General features: G+C 34.3%; 1 protein-coding gene across 1 annotated transcript in view; it reads right to left on the bottom strand.

Annotated features, from left to right (window-relative positions):
• Window positions 1-4,450: 4,450 nt before the first annotated feature.
• LOC149411721 (octopamine receptor beta-1R-like) overlaps window positions 4,451-21,174 on the bottom strand; it is a 442,719-nt gene continuing 425,995 nt past the window's right edge. The window contains exons 2-3 of the mRNA XM_089646725.1: window positions 12,065-12,253; window positions 4,451-4,811 (exon numbers count right to left, since the gene is read on the bottom strand). Of these exons, the coding sequence (XP_089502851.1) occupies window positions 4,451-4,811; window positions 12,065-12,253 (550 nt within the window). The remainder of the gene's footprint in view (window positions 4,812-12,064; window positions 12,254-21,174) is intronic.

Below are 21,174 nucleotides of genomic sequence, written 5' to 3'. Positions count from 1 at the left end.
GATTTTACAGTCATACGCCTCAGGGATCTCATTTCTACAGCATTCAGTCAAAAATCAATAATATGCAAGGAAACTGAGATAAAATTGTGATAATATTTTCAAAAATTATATCGGGAAACCTGTTAAAGACCTTTATTACCATGTTTAACTGGATTACCATTTGAAGAGATTCTTAATACGTAAGCAATATTCATTTTTTCCGTGTGCTAGGGAGAATTGTGCATAATTTTCGCCCCCCGATTCGAAAGTTACCCCATATTACGGCACCTATCTAATCATGAAACAAATAAACTCAAATAAAAAACTTATTTACTTTAAAAACCATTTTTTTTTCAATATTCCCAATATGCCTTACATTGATATGTTTGGTGTTACTCTAAGCGACCAGTTCAGGCACGGGGACTTCATCGAAGCCATAGTCAAGTTAGCTCATCAGAAGTTGGACGTACAGGGCAAACAAACAAACAAACAGGGCCTGCAGATACATTAATAGTACACAACTGCTGACCCTGTACAAATCGCAAGTGAGCACCGCTGTTATTTTAGCAGCCATCTCTGGTCTGGAGCCCCACAATACCTGAAAAAACCCTAGACTCTGTGCAGAAACGGGCGGTTCGTTTGATAGATTCCCCTATCTTAACAAACGGATTGCAAGTCATTTAGGCATGATGTCCTTGTTCTACCGGTATTACAATGTAAGATGCTCTGAGGAACAAGCGACATTGATCCCTTTGATCGTGCGCCCAACATAAGTACATTTTTGACATTTGTCACATGAGAACGGATCGCTTTTACGACTCGTTCTTGAGTTCAACAGCTCGGCAGTGGAACAATTTGCCATATTTATAACATGATTCTCTTTTAGACACATATTCACTCATTCCCCTCCCTAAAAAGACGCATCCACTCCTCAGGACTTCTTATATCGAGTTGTAGTTAATTTAAGTTATATATTAAGCCAGTTTAAACAACATTTCGATTCAAAATTATGGTCTCTCTTTAGCCTGCAAGTGAGGTTGAAATGTAAGAAAATTCAATTCATTTAAACTCCATATTATGCGTGCCAATTAATTTTACATTTAAATTTTCGTATACGGTTTTATAAATTCACTTTAAGAATTTTCAAAATAAATTAATTTTCCGTCTTCCAGCTTTATTTCTGGGAATATATAGTTTAAACTCCGAGACACATAACCTTACCTTCAATTATAATATCTTGTTCACCTGCGTTGTGCGTATTCCAGAAGTGGGGAGTAGGTACTTACTCTGAACTTCAAGATAACTAACACACGTGTTAGAACTATAGGGTTGGAGTGGCAAAAGTGTCTAGATACTCAAGAGAATTCAACACTTCCGATTTGTGAAGTGGATCATTATTATTCTGGTGAATTTGGAAATTATTGCGTTAAATAATTCAAAATTGAAATCCAGAAATCCATCAAAAGTTGTATAATATCGCACTGCTATTTATGGGTTAGATAATCGCTTATTCCAGAGGCCCCCAAACTTTTTGTCCCGTAGACCACGTGCCCATTTTTTAAATGTTTTGGGTAGACCGCAGTGATGGCATGCCCAAAATGTGTATTTCTTTAGATGTAAGAATGTGCTTGTATGAGGTATTCTAGATTGCTCAGTACTGGATTCGCCACCGAAATATATTTTTTCAAATCTATGGGTGTGGATTTCGGATTCCAAGGGGAATAATTCCCCAAAATATTTTGAGAATTTCACAATATTTTGTAAATTTTACAAGATTTTGAGAATTTCACAATATTTTGTAAATTTTACAAGATTTTGAGAATTTCACAATATTTTTTAAATTTTACAAGATTTTGAGAATTTAACAATATTTGAGAATTATAAAATATTTTGAGAATTTCTAAATACTTTGAGAATTTCAAAATATTTTGAGAATTTTTCGATATTTTGAGAATTTCACAATATTTTCTAATCCTCTTAACGCATTTCGACAAAAGTTTCCCTAGATATCACATCACTAGAAATTTATGATATGTGAAATTTGTATTAAAAAATAATAAATTAAATACACCTTACAAGTTTATTCGAACGTTGCTATTGGTATCAAATATGCAAGTTCCACTCTCGTGGACCCCCAATTGCATCTCACCCCATTTATTTTTATTAAAGTGGACCTCCTGCAGGTCAAAATAGATCCCTGGGGGCCGATACAGACCACTTTGGGAATTACTTGTTTATTCAATAATCGACAATTCGAAATATTTTAACATTCCACCCATAAAAGTTGCTCTCAAATAATATCAAACATTAAAAATAATATCGTGTGTAATAATTCATTTTTGAAAGAGACAATTAAAATAATTTTCTATTAAAATATTATATTATTTCTAGATACTATATCGCTTGCCTGAATTCAACAAATAATAAGTTAAGGGTTTAGAAATGACACATAAATTCAAAGCAAATTTGACTTTATAAAACCAGATTGAATGCAGGACAACTGAAATTAGTTTGTTTGATGTTATTTACGGTACCAAACCCAATGCTAGGCGATATTGCTTGATGCTGGTTTCGGAGAGTTGCCTGCAACACAACCGAAAGAGTACTTCAACGCTTTGGAAGAAATATTACATATAAGTTCTGTGTGCTTGTATTGGCCTGCCGCTACAGCACTGTCTCTCACTGAATATTTCACTAATTGTTATATTTATTTTTGTTTTATGATTTCAATATTGAGAATGACAAAAAAAAATTCTGTTAAATATATTACTTTACCGCTTTTCTCAATTTGTCCTAACAAACAGCTCCTATCTTGACAATGAGACTTCAAAACAAATCCGAGTTCTAGAATTCATTAAACCCAAGTTGCGGGCAAGCACTAGAAATAAGTTTTTTTAATAATGTGTATTTATTTGTACGTAATAAAAAACAATTATACTATTTGGGAGGCATGTATGGGTTTATTGGATATCAAACACCTATGCCATAGGTCACCCCAAGTGATTCGCTACGTTTGGCCACGTGGCAGGGATTCTTGGGTTTATGTGGTGAGATTTGTCCGGTTCGGGAGAAACTGCTTGAAGAAGACCCTTCTTTGACCTTTCCAGCAGGACAAAGGCCTCTCCATCCAGTGACTGGGATGGATTCATACTTCTGTCACTCCTGGACACAACTACCACCAGATTCCAACCCATCCCACAAAACTTTCTATCCTTTCTTTTCTAAAAATGATTCTCCACACAGCATTTTCAAAGATGATAAAGACCCTGAAGGAAATATTTTTTTTCATGTCCTCCTATGTGGAGGTAAGTAAAAAAAAAACAAAGGTAACTCCAAGCAGACTGGCTTGCAAAAAAGAATTTCCCTCAGAGCGTACGTCAACTTGGGGAAGCTGTGTGGGGGTGTTTTTGAGGTATGTGTGAGCCTGGATCACGGAGTAATCTTTCTACAGCCGAGCTATTGAATACAAGAACACATCATAAAAGCAGCCCGTTACCATGTGACGAATGTCAACCATGTGCATACGCGTCTGTTTCTGAGGTGTGGTCCCAAAGAGATCACTGATGCTTCCGCGATCTACATACCGGTAGAACAGGCACAGGATTCCCACTTGACGTATGTGCTCCAAAAACTGTAATCGGTTTAATAAATAAATAAAAACATCTCTTTTATGATTGTAAGTAAATCAAAAATAAAATTGGTTTTCTCAGAATAAGTAAAAATCATTAAATAAAAGATTCAATTAGAGATACAAAAACTAAACTTAAATACTAACTTTAAGCAACCCTAACCATAAAATACTTAATATAAATTAATTTGGATAAAAAAACCAATCCCCTATAGGGTAGTATGTTCTCTCTAAGGGTAATGCGGTTTCATTAGCGTAGAGATTGTAAGAGAGTTTTATAATAATATGTATTTCAGAGATTTGTTATACACTCAGTTTTCTCAACTTTAAAGAGCCTAAATAATATACTTAATACAAAATTAATTTGGGAAAAAATCAATAATATAATCTATCGTTTCTCTCAAAGTATACCCAATGATACCCGACACCCTTTTAGAGAAACTTAATCTAACGTTAAAGAACCCCAAGTTACTTAATACATAAAATTAATTAATAATTAATCTACGTAACACTCTCGTGTAGCATAGCATATTCTCTCGAAGGGTAATGAGGCTACGTTTGCACTGAAATTTTTAGACAATAAATTATTTATGTAGATTTCAGAGGTCGTATTAGAATCAACATTGAGATCTCATCTACTGTAACTCAAAATACATTATCTTACATTAAAACAACCCCAATAAAATACTTAATTCAACATTAATTTGGCTACATACTCTCCCTCAAGCAATGTGTGTTCTCTCAAAAGGTTAGACAATTATTATTCACATGAGATAAAAAAAACATAATCTAACATTAAAACAACCCCAATATACTTAATACAATAATAATTAGTTAAATAATCTACGTAACGCTCTCTCCTAGCGTAGTGTGCTCTCTTAATGGGTAATGTGGCTCTGTTTGCGCTGAAATTTTCAGGCAGTTATTCATGTGGATCTCTGAGCTTGCATTCGAGTGGACGTTCAGTTCTCGTCTGCCGAAAGTCCTGCCTCCGAACATGATGCCGTTGTTATCGCTGTCACTTCTGAGGATCGTCCTGCAGCAGGACTCGAGGGTCTTCTTAAAAGCCACCCTGAACTCACGGTTGAAGTAAGCGTAGATGAGTGGATTAAGGGCAGAGTTGAAATAACCCACCCAGAAGACCGCGGTGACTACCATTGGGGGGCAGTAGCAAGGTGAGCCGCATAGTGTGGTTATTAGGTACCTGGAACAAAAAAAAAACGTTTAGTAAAGTATAAGTCTTTCAAACAAAACGCAAAATTTAAATGAGTAAAGATTTACATAAAAATTATGAAATAAAATTGAAATGGACGAAAATCTTCAATACGACCCACACTGTGGTCGGTAATAATGTTCCCTGTCAAATGGTTCCCAGTAAAAATTTCACCCGTAAAAACGTTCCCTGCCAGAATGTTCCTAGTTAATAGTCGCATGGTCGGTTAGGTAAGGTTAGGTTAAGACATGCTGAGTCTGCTGATTGACTGTGCACATGACATTTTACCTCTTTCTAATTGGGAAGGTACATTTTTGGCAAGGTGCATCATTGGTGGGAACATTTTGGCAAGGAACATTACAAGTGGTAACATTTTATCTGGGCACATTTTGACACGTAACATTTTAACTGGGCACATTTTTACTGTGAATATATTGAAAGGCAAAATTTTAATCGGGCGCATATTTACTGTTAAAATTTTGGCAGGTAACATTTAAACTAAGCAAAATTTTGACAGGTAACATTTTAACTGGGACATTCTTACTCTGAAAATTTTGGCAGGTAACATTTTAACTGGAAACATTTTGACAGGAAACATTATTACCTAGAATCTACTCCCACATAAACAACATAACAAAGTTCACCAAGCTCAGGTTATTATTTAGAAACACGCAATATACTAAATATAAATAAATGGTCCACTGTGCTTTTTGAACATCAAGCAATCAATACGGGATTCTTCAATGGGGATCTGCCTCAAACACAAACATAAAGCAGCTTGTTAAAACACAAAAAACAGTAATAAAAATAATTCAAAATACTGTTTATAGGAACTCCAACAAGAAAAAAATTAAAGCTTTAATGTTTTCGATATTATAAAAGTCCACTCCAAAAATTTCTTTCTCCTCTTTAAAGCAAAAAATGAATGTCTAACTGATACCTTAATGCCGTATCTTTACTACAATACAAGTACAAAATCCTCAAATCTAGTTAAAATCCCAAAATTGAATATATCTTTTGGCCAGAAAAACCATAAATTTAAAAAAAAAATACATATTTACTTGAATAAACCTGATAAATTAATGTTGATTCACTTTCATGTTCCTACCATTAGATCAAGGTTCCCCAGCATGTACAGGGTTTTCCAATAAGAGGTGTTATTTTGAATAGCCCGCTATTTCGGTACATGTTACTTTTGAAGCTGTCATTTTTGACATTTGACAAGTAGAAACTACACCATTATTAAAAATGGAACGATACACGCTTCAACAACGCATTGAAATTATTAAAATTCACTTGAGTGAATCAAATGCAAATCATCTTGAGTGATGAGGCCCATTTCCACCTCGGTGGCTTCGTCAACAAGCAAAATTGTCGAATCTGGGGCTCGGAAAACCCAAGAGTTATTGTTGAAAAGCCTCTCTATCCTCAACGTGTGACTGTTTGGTGCGGTTTATGGTCCGGTGGAGTCATTGGATCTTACTTTTTTGAAAATGAGGCTGGAGCAACAGTTACGGTGAATGAATTACGCTATCGCGAGATGATTATTGATTTTTTATGGTCGGAATTGGATGTTATTGATCTAGACAACGTTTACTTTCAACAAAACGGTGCTACGTGCCACACAAGCAACGAAACTATTGATCTTATACGATTGAATATCAAAATAACACCTTTTATTGGAAAATCCTGTAGTGAAACCACGGGTGTTGTCCTAGTAGACATATCTTCACTCTAGTAATTTATCTAAGCATGTGTCAAGCATTTGAACAAAACAAATAAACATTCGCATAAAGAATTGTTAATTCATAAAATAATCTTTGAGCCTACTTTTTCGCTCGTCTGATATATATATGCATATTGCAGTTTTGAAAATGAATACTTCATTTGAAACAAATCAATTTGAACAATGTTACGCATTACGCAGGAATATTTCGTATTACTTACTTACTCATGCACCAATAACCTAAATTAGTATTTTAAGGGATAACTTCCCATCAATCTGACATCTCATGAAAAAAGTAAAAACTCAAAAAATTAAGACTCCAATTACGTTAATCCCAATTCCTCTATAATCTCGGATCCTTTCCTAGTGGCCTTCCTAAGTGTATAAGTAACGAGAACGAAGGGCATGGAAAATAAGATATAAATCTCGCAAAGACATAGAAAAGCGCCGTAGGCGAAAATTTTTACACAGTATCCCCACTTGATGTAGGTACTTATGGGATGATGAAGGGGTGGAATATATATATATTTTTTTTATTATTTTAATATACATCATATGAATATAATATGAATTATTATATTCACAAAAACATCGAAAAATTGCCGCATGCAATAAATTTTCTAGGTCGGAGAGAAAACCAATGAATGCTTTGCGTTCTTTATTTTTAAAGTCAATATAATAACAATATTTTGTAAGAAATCCTTTAGTATTTTTTTAAATGGAAATCTTTTAGTGTTATTTTAAATGAAACCCATAAAATATATCAACAAATAATCGAGTGAATAACTGCGCCGGTTTCCCACCCAGGCGTCGCTAGTTCATTTCTCTGCTAGATAAATCCTCCATCGTTGCACAAACAACATCTTCGGTCTCTGTGTCCTCAACTGTATACTGAGGACAACTTTATTTGTTACTGTTTTAATTTTTAAAATATAAACCATTCCAGCCGGCCAGAATTTTTTGATTGTCTTTACAATTTGCCTTTGCAAATTTGGAAAATGATTTAAATGATATATAAAAATGATAATTTAAAAAAAAACTTTTACTTCTGAAAAATGATGAAATGCAATAAAAAAATGGTTTAGGCAAAGCGTTTTGGTAGGCGTAAATTTATAAAACCTATGACTGATTTATGTAAAACACATATTTACATTTTATAAATTAAAACTTCCTTTAAATAAATGCTATTTTAGTTTGCGATTTCATTAAATCTTATTTTATATTTCATTAAATCAAAACATATAAACGGCCTCCGAGGTACAGAGGTAAGGTTCCTGACTAGTAAGCTAGAGGTTGCGGGTTCAAATCCCGGCGTGAGCAAGTTGCTTTATTTGACTATTTCGTGTTATTTCACAACACACTCACTATACATAATTTTAAGCATATTTGCGGCACGTTTCAGAGTGGAATATACTCTCAGTATTGCCCTGGTGTAAGACCACCATTCGGAATTGAAACGTTACTTGAAATGGCTTTGGCCGCGATTGTGACCAGATCTGAATAGCCAGTAACTTCACCACCTTCCTCTTCACCATCTCCTCTTTCCCACTATCTCACAACATACCCCAACTGGGGATGTCATAGTCTCACTTGCCCAAGACGGTTAGGACAGGTTGGGTCTTTTGTGCGGCAATAAAAAAAACTTTCTTTAGTAATTACAATTAACTCACCAAAAAAATGCCAAAGGTGCCTCCAAAATCATTGAAAATTGAATTATGTATTTGATTATTTATGGCATAATAATTGAATTATGTATTTGATTACTTATGGCATCATAATTGAATCATGTATTTGATTACTTATGGCATCATAATTGAAATATGTATTTGATTACTGATGACATCATAATTGAATAATGTATTTGATTACTTATGGCATCATAATTGAAATATGTATTTGATTACTTATGGCATCATAATTGAATTATGTATTTGATTACTTATGCCATCATAATTGAATAATGTATTTGATTACTTATAGCATTATAATTGAATTATGTATTTGATTACTTATGGCATTTTAATTCAATCATGTATTTGATTACTTATGTCATCATAACTGAATAATGTATTTGATTACTTATGGCATCATAATTGAATAATGTATTTGATTACTTATGGCATCATAATTGAATTATGTATTTGATTACTTATGGCATCATAATTAAACTATGTATTTGACTACTTATGGCATCATAATTGAATTATGTATTTGATTACTTATGGCATCATAATTGAATTATGTATTTGATTACTTATGTCATCATAACTGAATTATGTATTTGATTACTTATGGCATCATAATTGAACTATGTATTTGATTACTTATGGCATCATAATTGAATTATGTATTTGATTACTTATGGCATCATAATTTAAAATCCAAATAAATAATATACTTTCGATTAAAAAAAGATTAAATTTTTTTCAGGGCCTCCTGCCTGGAGTTAATGTAAAAAAATAAGTTTGGCCTGTAATCCAAATTTATGTTTTGCATGAAAAAAGCCGCGCTGCCGTTCCTCTTAATATTCAGAAATCATAAAGAATTGAAATAAAGCCAGTATTTTTTTTCCGTTCTGAAATACAATATTATCATCCTACACTTATCCATCTCTAAAAGGTCAAAATTTCCCTCAATTATTATCGTCAAGAGTTAAATATTAAAATATTTCACCATTTTTTTAAATATTTTAAATTCAATTAACTAAACAAAACTCCACCGCGAGCAGAATTAAATTAAATTAAAAGCCGTGACCCCAAAAAAATTCAGTGCTTGACATTGCTCGGGACAAAATAATTTGATTATTGAAATGAATTTAATTAATGACAATTTAATTTTATGTGAGTTCGCACTCGAGTCAGTTGAACTTATGGCATTCTCATTTTGGAAAATGTTGTGAACAGGAAGACAGCGAATTGGTTATTAGTAAATTACTTGACCCGTGAAAAATCACAGGATTTTTTTATTTCTCGATAAAAATTCCTTATAGGTAGGCACCTACTATGTTACGTGTTTGAATTTTACACACTATTTTTGAACACACTATTATTCAATCAAAAAAATTACACTTTAATTCAAAGCAAATTTGAACCAGATTTCTCGCATGACTATTATAATTACATAAAATCATCTGGAATTTGATCTCCATTTTACAAAATCCACATAAACAAAATCGAAGCAATTCAAAACGAATTCCTAAAATATCTTTGTTACAAGTTATTTGAAAGATTTAATAATTATGCAGCGGCAGCTTCATACTTTAAAATTGATCCCTTGAGTGTACGGAGGCATTATAAAGATGCACTTTTCCTGTATAAATTCAATGCCCAGAGTTGCTAAATAAGATTCAATTCAATGTACCTGCGCGTTCAACTCGCTCTTCTGTCCTGTTCAGGGTGGATCAATGCAAAACGAACTCTAAGCAGATTTCTTGCCTGAACAGACTATGCAATAATTACAATAGCGCATTATCCAAGGTTGGTATTTTCAATTGCGAACTCAGCAAATACAAGAGGTCCATAAAAGAATATTTCTCTGATGGTTTGTGAATAATGTTTATGTCTCTACTGTTTATATCTCTATTATGATTTATTTATATCTACAACCTCTCTCCATGGCTATAAATGTATTGATACATGTTTTGTTTTCTAAATTTTTCTTTTTATATAAACTTTTGTTTTGTATAAATTTTGGATTTTATATTATTTTCTTACAAATTTAAATTACTTAGCATAAAACGGAATAAGTAATTTAAATTTGTAAGAAAAGAATATGAAATCAAAAATTTATACAAAACAAAAGTTTATATGAAAAGAAAAATTTAGAAAACAAAACATGTATCATTACATATATAGCCATGGATCATGGGAGACAATATCAACGACAATATCGAATAGTAAACTATAAACGATAACTGGCAATGTGAGTGGGTTTGTGTTGATAAAATTCGTAATTTTAAAAATTACGGAAGCCCATTTTTTATTTTGAATACTGCACAAGAGTCCCTACTCTCAACTACCTTGGTGTATGTTGTGAGGCTGGAGGGAATGAGAAGAGATGGAGACGGAGATGGGGAGAGAAAGTATTTGAATTGAAAAAAAAAATCTGAAATCTCCACAAGATGTCCAATTGCTCCGAACCGTCTAGAGCCAGTGAGACTATGGCATCCCCAATTGAGGTATGTATGAGGCTGAAGATAGAGGGAAGGGGTAAGAGATGGGAAAGAGGGAGGTTGGGAAGTACCTGACTTTTTTGATCTGGTCACCAAATACGGCTGAAGCCATTTCAAACAACGTTTCAATTCTGAATGGTGGTCTTACACCAGGGCGATACTGACTGTATCATCAACTCTGTAAGCACAATAGTAAAATATCATTTCGTTGTATATTTCACCATTGCGATACTTAAAGGCAAACAATGTTATTTTTGGTGATCAGATCTTAATTATTTTATTTATTTATTAATTTTTACATTTATTTGAGTTTATACATAAGTATTATATAGCCAAAATAAAACCAATTATGCATTTCTTTCTTGTGACATTACCTCTACTGAGATGATATATATATATTTTCATATATATATATATATATAATAGTAGCCTATTTAAACAACCTAAAAATTTGTTGTGATTTTTTTATTTTTATTTTGGTACAATATTTTAAATTTCTTATTACAATTTAGTAATGTTGGCCTCACTGGGTGGCTTACCCGTAATGAGGACTCCATTTAATTTGCCTTAGCCTCATTTCGAATATATGTATGTATAATAAATTGTATTTGTTAGTCCTCTTCACTAGGGTGACCTGTGCTGGGGCGGACTAAAGTTATTCACATTTATTTGTTTTCTATGTCGTTTTTAATGTTTTTTCAGAGTTTTATCATTAATCTCTTTCAGCCAGATTTTTATTCTTGATTTGTAATCATTAAGCTTTTCAATCAGATTTATATCTGAAGGAATGATGTTGTGGAGTTTAGTCGCAAAATAAATTAAGTTTTTTTGTCCGAATGCATTTATTGTGGTTTTGGCAATCTAGTGTGATGAATACGCAGTGTTTTAGAAGATTTTGTGAATACCGCACAAGAGTCTCAACTGCTCCCAACCGTCGGAAGTCAGTAAGACTGGCATCTCCAGTTGGGGTATGTTGTAAGGCTAAAGGTAACGGGGAGGGAAAGAAGATAGGGGAAAAGGAAAGTGAGGGAGTACCTGGCTATTTAGATTTGATCATTTCAAGTAGTGGTCTTACACCAAGACGATACTGAGAGTATCTTCCACTTTGGAACGTCCCGCAGTTAAACTGTACACCATTTTAAATTATAAAACTGTGACATAACACAAATTCCATCTAATCAAATTTTACTTGCGCACGCCTGGATATGAACCCGCAACCTTAAAATGTTAGTTGAGTGTCTTACCCCTCGACCACGGAGGGCATCTGGAAATGATGGAGCTATATTCCAGGATACTGCAAAGAATTGCAGTATAATGAGAGGTGGTGGTGTGTTTTTTTAAACTCACCACAAGAAGAACGGAAGCCAGCAGGCCAGGAAAGCCGACATGATGATGCCCAGAGTCCTTGCAGCCTTCCTCTCTCGTTTCATCCTGTTGCACGTGGCGGGTGGAGGTGCAAGACTACCACGTCCGTGACCCACTCCGATACCGTTGATCTGCAGGTGCTTGTCCAGCAGAAGGGCGGCCACCTTGCTCCTGAAAAACCAAAACAAACACACTATTAGTTTTATAAAAACCAAAATCTTGTATATAATCCTTCCAAATCAATTGTTATTGGCCTTCCCAAATACTACAGTGCTTCCAACACGCTCAAAAAGGGGCGAGTTCCAGGTTTGCAGCCCTCATAAGAAGCCGGGTAGCAAGGACACGAAAATCAAAGACGTCATCGTCGTGGTTCTTCTGAGTGGCTCAGTTGGGTTCAGTTCTCCACTTAAGGCTGGCCGCATACATACGTTTTTCGTATTCGATTTCCGAATTCGTTTTCCGTATGCGGACATCCGAATGCACGGAATCAGTAGAAAATACATTAACTGCCGCACACGTTCGTTTTAGTTCCGAACGGAACAAATTCCTTACGCACGTTCCGAATGCGAGCCGGCGCGTTCGGAGAAACCGAATGGAAAAAACCTAATGACGTCATGTGGAACGCAGCTATTGCATACAGTTTGTTTGTACCGATGCAAACGTACGGAAATTTCCGTTCGTAATACAGTGTTGCCAACGGATCTTGACCTAATATCGCCGTTTCTCATACATAAAGTAGCGTAAAGTAGCCGAATTTGCTGTTAGGTGGGACATGTTTAAAATTGATGTTTTTACGTGAAAATAAAAATTTCGTGGGGGGGGGGGGGTGGCTAGAGAATTTCAAAAAAATATAATTTGTCCCCAGAAAAATAAATTTCATAAGGGGGGGGGGGGGGGGTGGATAGAGAATTTCAGATTTTTTCGGCGCCGATTCTCGCTCTGAGTAGCCTAAATGGCTACTGACGTTTATACATTCCGAATGAAGAAAAACGAACGTTTGCGCTAGTCTCACGGAATTCCGAATACGGAAAACGAATTCGTAAATCGAATACGGAAAACGTATGTATGCGGCCAGCCTAACGAGCGATTGATGCGGACGATGCGGCGACCTCCCTGATGGACAATCCTTTATTTTTAATTTGATTTAATTTAACTTACTTATAAAATATTTTTATATTTTTTTATCACTATTATGTTTTTTTGTTATTTGTTTTTGGGGTGTTATGCCGTGTTGCGCTAACTCCTTCTTTAGCCAACGTTTCGGACAGCATTGCAGTGTCCATCATCAGGGCAGATGTGTTATTTTGGATGATGGACACTGCAATGCTGTCCGAAACGTTGGCTAAAGAAGGAGTTAGCGCAACACGGCATAACACCCCAAAAACAAATAACAAAAATACTTTTGGCCGTGAAAATCTTAAATCATATTTGACTATTATGTTTTTTTTTTTCACTTCATTTTTATTTGTTACTGTTCTTATTTTTCTCTTTCATGTAATAATTGTACTTTTTAGTTGTTTGAATGAGCTTTATGGAATGATATTATGGTTTTAAGGTCTAAAAAAACTCACCCAGGGAGCAAAAACCCTCACTATTTTTTTTTAAATTTCACTTATCCATACAGTTCGAAAATGGCGTTGAAAGCCGAAACAGCTGTAATAATAACAAAAACCAAAAAATACTCACAGAATCAATAAATATATTATTAAATTTGATTTTATAAACAAAAAAATAATATATCCTCAGTTTGGTTAGACAAAAGCAAAATGGTCGTACAGTAAATATTTGGGACTTGTTATCATCACAAGGACAACAACCTGAAGGGCATAGATGATAAGGAGAGACAGAGAAGATCGATATCCGTTAGAGTAGACATGCTCTCAAGGCTTTTTTACTTTGCAGTTCAAACGTCGAAAAATTCCGTTCAACGGGTTCTGTAGTTCGTCGGGATTTTGGGTAGATTACACTGCATCCCAGTGACATAAGCTAAAAGACAACTACAATAATGCATATCGCAAACTATTACGCCTACCGACATACTGCATCGCTACGGAAACGTTCCTGTAGGGAAGAGTGCACTATTTCAGAGCACTTTTCCACCACCGAATGGTGCGTGTAGAAAAATTAGTATTACTAATTTATCAAGAATCTCTTCAAATTATTAATATTTAAGGGTTTTAAATCCCTTAACGAATAAATTGATAAGTTTCCTGATAACATTTTAGTAAAATACCAAAGTATTATCACGATTTCATCAACATTTTTTCATTTTGCCATAAAATATTATCAAGACAAACGAAGGTGCGTAAACATAAGTTTTACAGAAAGCGGCCTGCAATCTCGTTTTTTGCCGTATTACCAATAATTTTAAGGAATTCTCAATAAATTACTATTACTCATTTTCTCCGGCTGGTCCGGCAGGAGACGATAGACTTTCAAATACCCTCCATAATGGACTATTTGCATAATTTCAAATTAATGTTTTTTCTATTCTTTTCTGTTTATATTATATAAAATATGGAATGTATTGCGTTGCACTACTCCATGCATACCTTCCGGAATACATTATTGTTGGGAAGTAAGAGCTTCATAGATGCACGTACAGATGGCAGTGCATAGAACTTGCGTGGAAGTCCGCAAGATGGAGACAGTGGCCAGTAGTCGCCAGGGCCAGTGGCAAGGCTCTCAGAGAAACTTACTGTTTCAGATTCCAATTAGCAAGCTACTAGTTAGGTCGACTATCGAGTCACCTTTGTAATGCGCGGTGTATTAATAAATCCCTGATTAATCTAAAAGAACCACTTATTAATTAACTCCTTCCAAGACGAGTTGGAGAGCTGTTTGTACGAACACAACCATTATTATTTTTATTTTTGAAATTTTTTACGACTGTCATCATGATAATGATTATTCAGTTAATTGTTTTGCCATAAAAATGTTTAATTAGTTAAAAGAGTCGTTAAAAAAATGCAATTGAATAATAAGTGCAGATCATTGAAGAAATGGCGTAGAGGGTGATTCAATGATTGACGCAGGTTTAGTTTTGTCGTAAAAGCGACCCGTTTTCATGTGGTAACTTTCAGTCACGTTTATTGATTGACAGCTTCGGTGGAAGAAGAGATTTCAATTCAATCCCCTTTAATTCTAATAAGATACGATTGGGTCCTTGAAGGATTAAAATCGACGAGGTTTTTTATTGCCCTATCGTCTACAAGTCTACATCATCAAACTATATTCGGTTGTCTGCGTAATTTAATATGTAAAATTATTCACGTTGAATGAACTTTTAATTTTCGATATCGGAGCTGATTGTGGGATCGTAGCCTTAACGTAAATACCAAAATCTTTTGCTTAAAATTTTGAAACTTGACCTGAATCACAAATTATTTTTAAATTTTACGAACTGTGTTAATCCTGTAGCAAACATTTAATTAAATGCTTTCAGCTTCACGGGTGTGCGCTAGCATTTACATAATACGTTCAGAAGAGTGTCCGTGGGTGGTTTTGTTTCGTATGCAAATCTACAGTTTTTATCTGAAAATTTTCCCACCTGACCTTGTCACTATCTGCACTATCAGGGGGATGGGGTGGTTTTTTGTAAACTGGGAGAGGGGTTCCCAACTCTTAAAGCAGAATTTTGACAATTTTGATGAAATTTCGCACACTTGAAAAATCAAGCTTTTTATTGTACATCTGATCTTTAAAATCTCTGCCTAAATCCATGGCTACGTCGGGGACTTCAGTTCGTTACTAACATATTATTTATAACATTAATATTTTATTGGGTTAGATAAATTTCAACCATCCTATTCTCAATTAACTCGTAAAAAAATTCTCACTTGTCTTTGCCTTTTTCTGCAATAAGACTTTTTATTTTATTATTAAATTTTTCTCCAGATAACATTTTCTGAAGAAATCGTAAGTTGCAAGTTTCACTCTGAATTCCGCTCAGAGTTTCAGTTTAATTTAGTGTCGCGCAGTAGAGCTAGTATCTTTGTTAAATGTTTTTCTTGTTGTTTCATTTTTATAGAGATTATACTAATCAAAAGCAATGGAATCGTTTGACAGACGAAATAAGAGGGGAAATAATTGTTGTATAACTTGAGAATTCCAGATAATTCTTGTGCAAATTTTATTATCCACTCGAATGATTTTCGACATATTATGCCGAGTTTGCAAGACGTCTAGAGTGATCGCATGCCATAATGTACCATTTTTGACTAGTACAATTCACACATTTGAGAATTTTCTAAGCATACATTTTAAAAAGGTACAATAAGAGACAACCGAAACCAAACAATTACCGGAAATTTTAGAATATGGATTTTTATAAAATATTGAAAAGAAGTTACGATTTATGAATGGCAAGATTTTTTAAATATTTTTTTTTTAAAGTCCGTTTAAATTCAGCCAAATTCTGGAGATTAGTAAGAGCTGAGGGAAGTTTATTCCAGATGAGCGGGCCTGTTACACTAAAAGAGCAATCATAGTAAACGGCTCGATTTGACCTATAAAGTTCGATTAGACGATTACGAACATCTAGATCTGCTGACCTTAGAGTAAGCTGTCTATTGCTTAAGTTTTGTCGGACACATAGTTCCGATATATAGGCTGGCGCCATTCCTTGCAATGCTTGGAAAGTCATTAAGCAGATCTTAAACTTTATTCTCTCAGGGCATCGAAGCCAGTAAAGGCGACCTCTTAGAAGTGGGGTAATATTTAGTTATCGAAGACAATATTAGCAATTTCTAAACAAAAATTTGAAACAGAGACTTTTTATATAATTATCTTCCCAGAAGAGTGTCAGAATTAGAAGATTGTACTTTATTGAATGCATAATCTGTTATACACTAATAAAAAAATAAAAAATGCACCCCCCATTGGGGATGCCATAGTAAATAAATAAATACCTACATGAAGACTTGATGCAGTTACTTGGATTTTTAAAAACAGTAATGAAGCCGCTTTGAATACTGTGAATAATATGAGATAACTAGAGATTGGAGAATATGAAGGAATAAGTAAAAATATTCTCGTTAAACGATGAAAGGCAGGTTTCTCGATATTTTTGCTATATCAAAGCGAACTAACTGTGTTTGCAAAATATTTGTGAACTATCTTCCAATGGGAATTGCACAAGAAATATAATTATAAATAAAACCTTTCAAGAACTGCTGCAATTTAATCTTGCTACTCTAAGACGTACATAAAAATAGGAATTTAATTAATTAACGCACTCAATCTCTGTGGTTGAAAGGTAAATCTCTCGACTGGCAAGCTGGAAGTCATGGGTTCAAATCCCTGCGTGCACAATTACATTTTATTAATAATAAAATAAAATAATATACAGTATATTTGCGGCACCTTCCAGAGTGGAAGATACTTTCAGTATCGCCTTGGTGAAAGAACACCATTCAGAATTGAAACGTTGCTTGTAATGGCTTTGGCCATGTTTGGTGACCAGATCTGAATGGCCAGGCACTTCCTCACCTTCCTCGTTCTCATCTCCTTTCCCTCCCCACTACAATTGGGGATGCCATAGTCTCACTGGCTCCATAGGGTTGGGAGCAGTTGTGACTCTTTCGTGATTGTTTCCCCACAGGGGTAGACAGAGAGGACGGACCTTCAAACAACTCGGTCTTGACGCACTTCTTGCCTCAATCACATTCATAAATACTCTTATTCTAACACTTAGCCCTACTCAAGTATTTTGTTCACTTTTTTGTTTTTATTTATTTGAATACCGCACAAGAGTAGTCGTAACTCCTGGAACCAGTGAGATTGTAGTATGTTGTGAAGCTGAAGATAGTTGGGGGGTGAAGGAGATGGGGAGAGGAAGGTGAAGAAGTAACTACAGAAGTAACTATTCAGATCTGGTCACCAAACACGGCTAACCCATTTCAAGCAACATTTCAATACTAAATTGTGGTTTTACACCTGGATTTGATCACGTTATCGTGACATGTCTTCCTTAAGCGTCCCCAACTTCTTATAACATTCACATTCGCGTCATATATTCTCCTTCCACTCTTTTCTTCGTTCATTTGCTCAACATGCCCAAACCATCTAAGCGTCCCTTTCTTAAACTTACTCATTAAGCTTATATCAGCTTTTCATTCTTTGCAATTTTTCGCATTTCTCACACGATCACACGGCCATATATTGTCAAATAACTTGTCAAGATTAATTATATGGTGTCGTGATAACCGCTTGCAACTTAACATAAGCAAATGTCAAATTATGAGGTTTCATCGAATAAAGTATCCAATATTTTTTGATTATTCCATTAACAACATGTCGTTAGTATCTGTCTCGGAAATTAATGACTTAGGTATTTGGTTTGATACGAAACTTAACTTTACTTACGCAGAATTATTTCCGATTTAACCTGTTTGTATAAAATCATTAATTCAATGTTTGATACCCCTGATTTATTATATGTAATCTCTTTTCATACTCCAAGCAGGTCGGTTTCAAGACAGTACCTACCATATTATTGTAACAATTCTATGTCAACGTCCCAATATCATACTCCTATGCGACGGATTCAACAGCTAGGAAACAAATATTCAGATGTTGTTGATATATTTAGTACATCAATTTCAATATATAAGCATACCCTATTGAAGTTTTTTTTTTCATCGAGTAGTGGAATATTTGAATAAAGGTATTTAATTTGATTTGACTAACATATAATAATTTTGTCAACTGAAATAGAAAAAAATATTTTGGATTTTTTATATGTTGTGCCTGCATTCTGTGTAGATCAAATCAAGTTGAGTGATATTTTGACTTTATATTTATTTTTCTGCAATTGTTTTAATAGTCGTTTCCTGCACTATTTTCATGTATAATTTCGTAAACATTTTTTTATATATATGTATGTAAAAGCCTTAATAGGCGTGAAATAAATAAATAAATAAATAAATCATATGTACATGGTTTTACTACACAAACACCTCAGGGATCTCACTTCCTCAGCATTCAGACTTTTTATAACTACGAAAGTAGATATTGTATGATCACCAACAGGATAGGCACATTTCGTAAAATACTTATTACAAATGGAAAAAAATGGATTCAGCAATACTTTGATGTTAAAATGTTTTTGGTTTTTAACTCCTTTTCCGTGCATCTGCTCTATACGTCTAAACCTCGTAAGGTTACCCTTCTACATATTCATATTTACATCAGCCAATTAATCAATTTGGAATTAATTGGATAACCAACACATATGCCATAGGTCATCCCATGTAGTATGCTACGTTTAGTGACTTAGCAGGGGTAACAGGACCATGTGTCCGGGTCTTCGTAGATGTTCTTGTCCACCTGCGTGGCAGGCTGGACTAGGAGAGGCTTTGATGGAGACTCCTTGACTTCTCTCGCCGAACTTGCACCGCAGTGGGAGAGATAGATCCATACGTCACTCCTAGACACATTGACCCCCAGATTCCTATCTACCCTTCAATACACTTTTCCTTCCCACAACTTCCTATTCTTCCGTTTCTTAAAAAGATCCTTCACACAGAATCTTCAATGATATTTTTCCCAGGACAAGGATGGAGTTAAAAAAGACGCCTTGAAAATTGATGGGTGAATAGAAGTCTAATGAAAATGATAATGATCAATGTCGATGATCTTGTGCTAAAAGTGTAAGGACGGTTTTTTTAGCAGAATTTGAATAATTCATGAAATTTCAAAGTTGATTTTCAAGTTCTGTGAAGGTTCTGTTCAACTTCTGTTATTATTTCAGTTTAGTTTAACAACTGGCCAGTTATGATATAATAACAGAACATGAATAGAACCTTCACACAACTTGAAAATCAACTTTGAAATTTGATGAATTGTTAAATTTTTTTTAAAAAACCCATCCTAACTGTTTGAATTCTTGAAAAATCGGATCAAATTTTGGAAATGTCGATTTTAATCATTTACTCTAATTTTTTTTAAAATTGTAAGTAGATTTTTATATGAAACAATCAGTTCTAATTTTTAATTCAAAGCAAATTTGACTTGATTAAACTTGATATGTTAGTCCTGCGTGTACGGACATCCGAAAAAAATGATGTATTTGTAAGGTAATCAGTTATCATTCAACATGACATTTTGTTATTGGCCATGGTTTCTGCATGTTGTTATTATAATCACGTGTTGCTGTAGCAAAAATTGATGTTTTTACTGCAGTTAAAGATGTTGTTATGCGAAATAATGACCCAAGCAGCCGCTTTTCCCGTAAAAACAGAATGTTTTGAACAGTTTCTTCGTATTATAAAAATGTTATCTAGCTCATTATATTCAAGTGCTTTCCCTCCTGCTCTGAAGCCAAGATGGCTCTCAATTGCGGCAATTTAAATTACTACGTCAATTTAAATTACATTTGATCTAATGGCTGTGTGTCTGAAAGCAATTGCCTGGTGAACCACGTGCAACCACCTACGTGTAAACCACGTGTAGCAACCTACCATGTTCAATATTGTAACATAATTTGTGTTAGTATTTACCTGAAATTTTTAGGATTCAACTATCGAATTCAGCACTTTTTATGAAATTTATGAAAAAAAATTAATATTATAATATCCTTGATATTAGTATATGAACTCATCCATAGATGGTACTAGATTAGCAGGGTAGACTGGGTACGGTTGAAACGGGGTACGGTTGAACCGTGCGTGATGAGGTGAAATGTTCAAGGAGGGAACGAAGTCGGCGACAAGTCGAAACACGAATTTTAGTAATGCGAGTAATGAAAGTTGAATTATTATTATCTTAAACAAAAGTATTGTTGTTTTGTGTTATCATTTGTTTATCAATTCATCAAAATGTGTCATTACTAGTCGTAAAATGTTTTTAGATGATTAATAAAACTTATATTTTGTATTATTTGCATTGGTTTTAATTGACCCCAAACACTGTTTCAACCGACCCCGGCATGGGGACGGTTGAAACATTTTTTTGAAATATTTCATTTGAAACATAAAATACAATGCAGTGATCTAAAACAATATTGCCCATTAGTAGATAGATGAACAGTATTTTATTGGATATAATTCATCGTTCGCTTAGCTAATCCCGGTGCTATGGACGATAAACAC

The sequence above is a fragment of the Hesperophylax consimilis genome, chromosome 25 (assembly GCF_061612785.1).
Source record: "Hesperophylax consimilis isolate HC1 chromosome 25, BYU_Hcon_1.0, whole genome shotgun sequence".
NCBI classification, from domain to species: Eukaryota; Metazoa; Arthropoda; class Insecta; order Trichoptera; family Limnephilidae; genus Hesperophylax; species Hesperophylax consimilis.
Note: the sequence above shows the minus strand (reverse complement) of the source record. Positions and strands in the feature narration are given on the sequence as shown.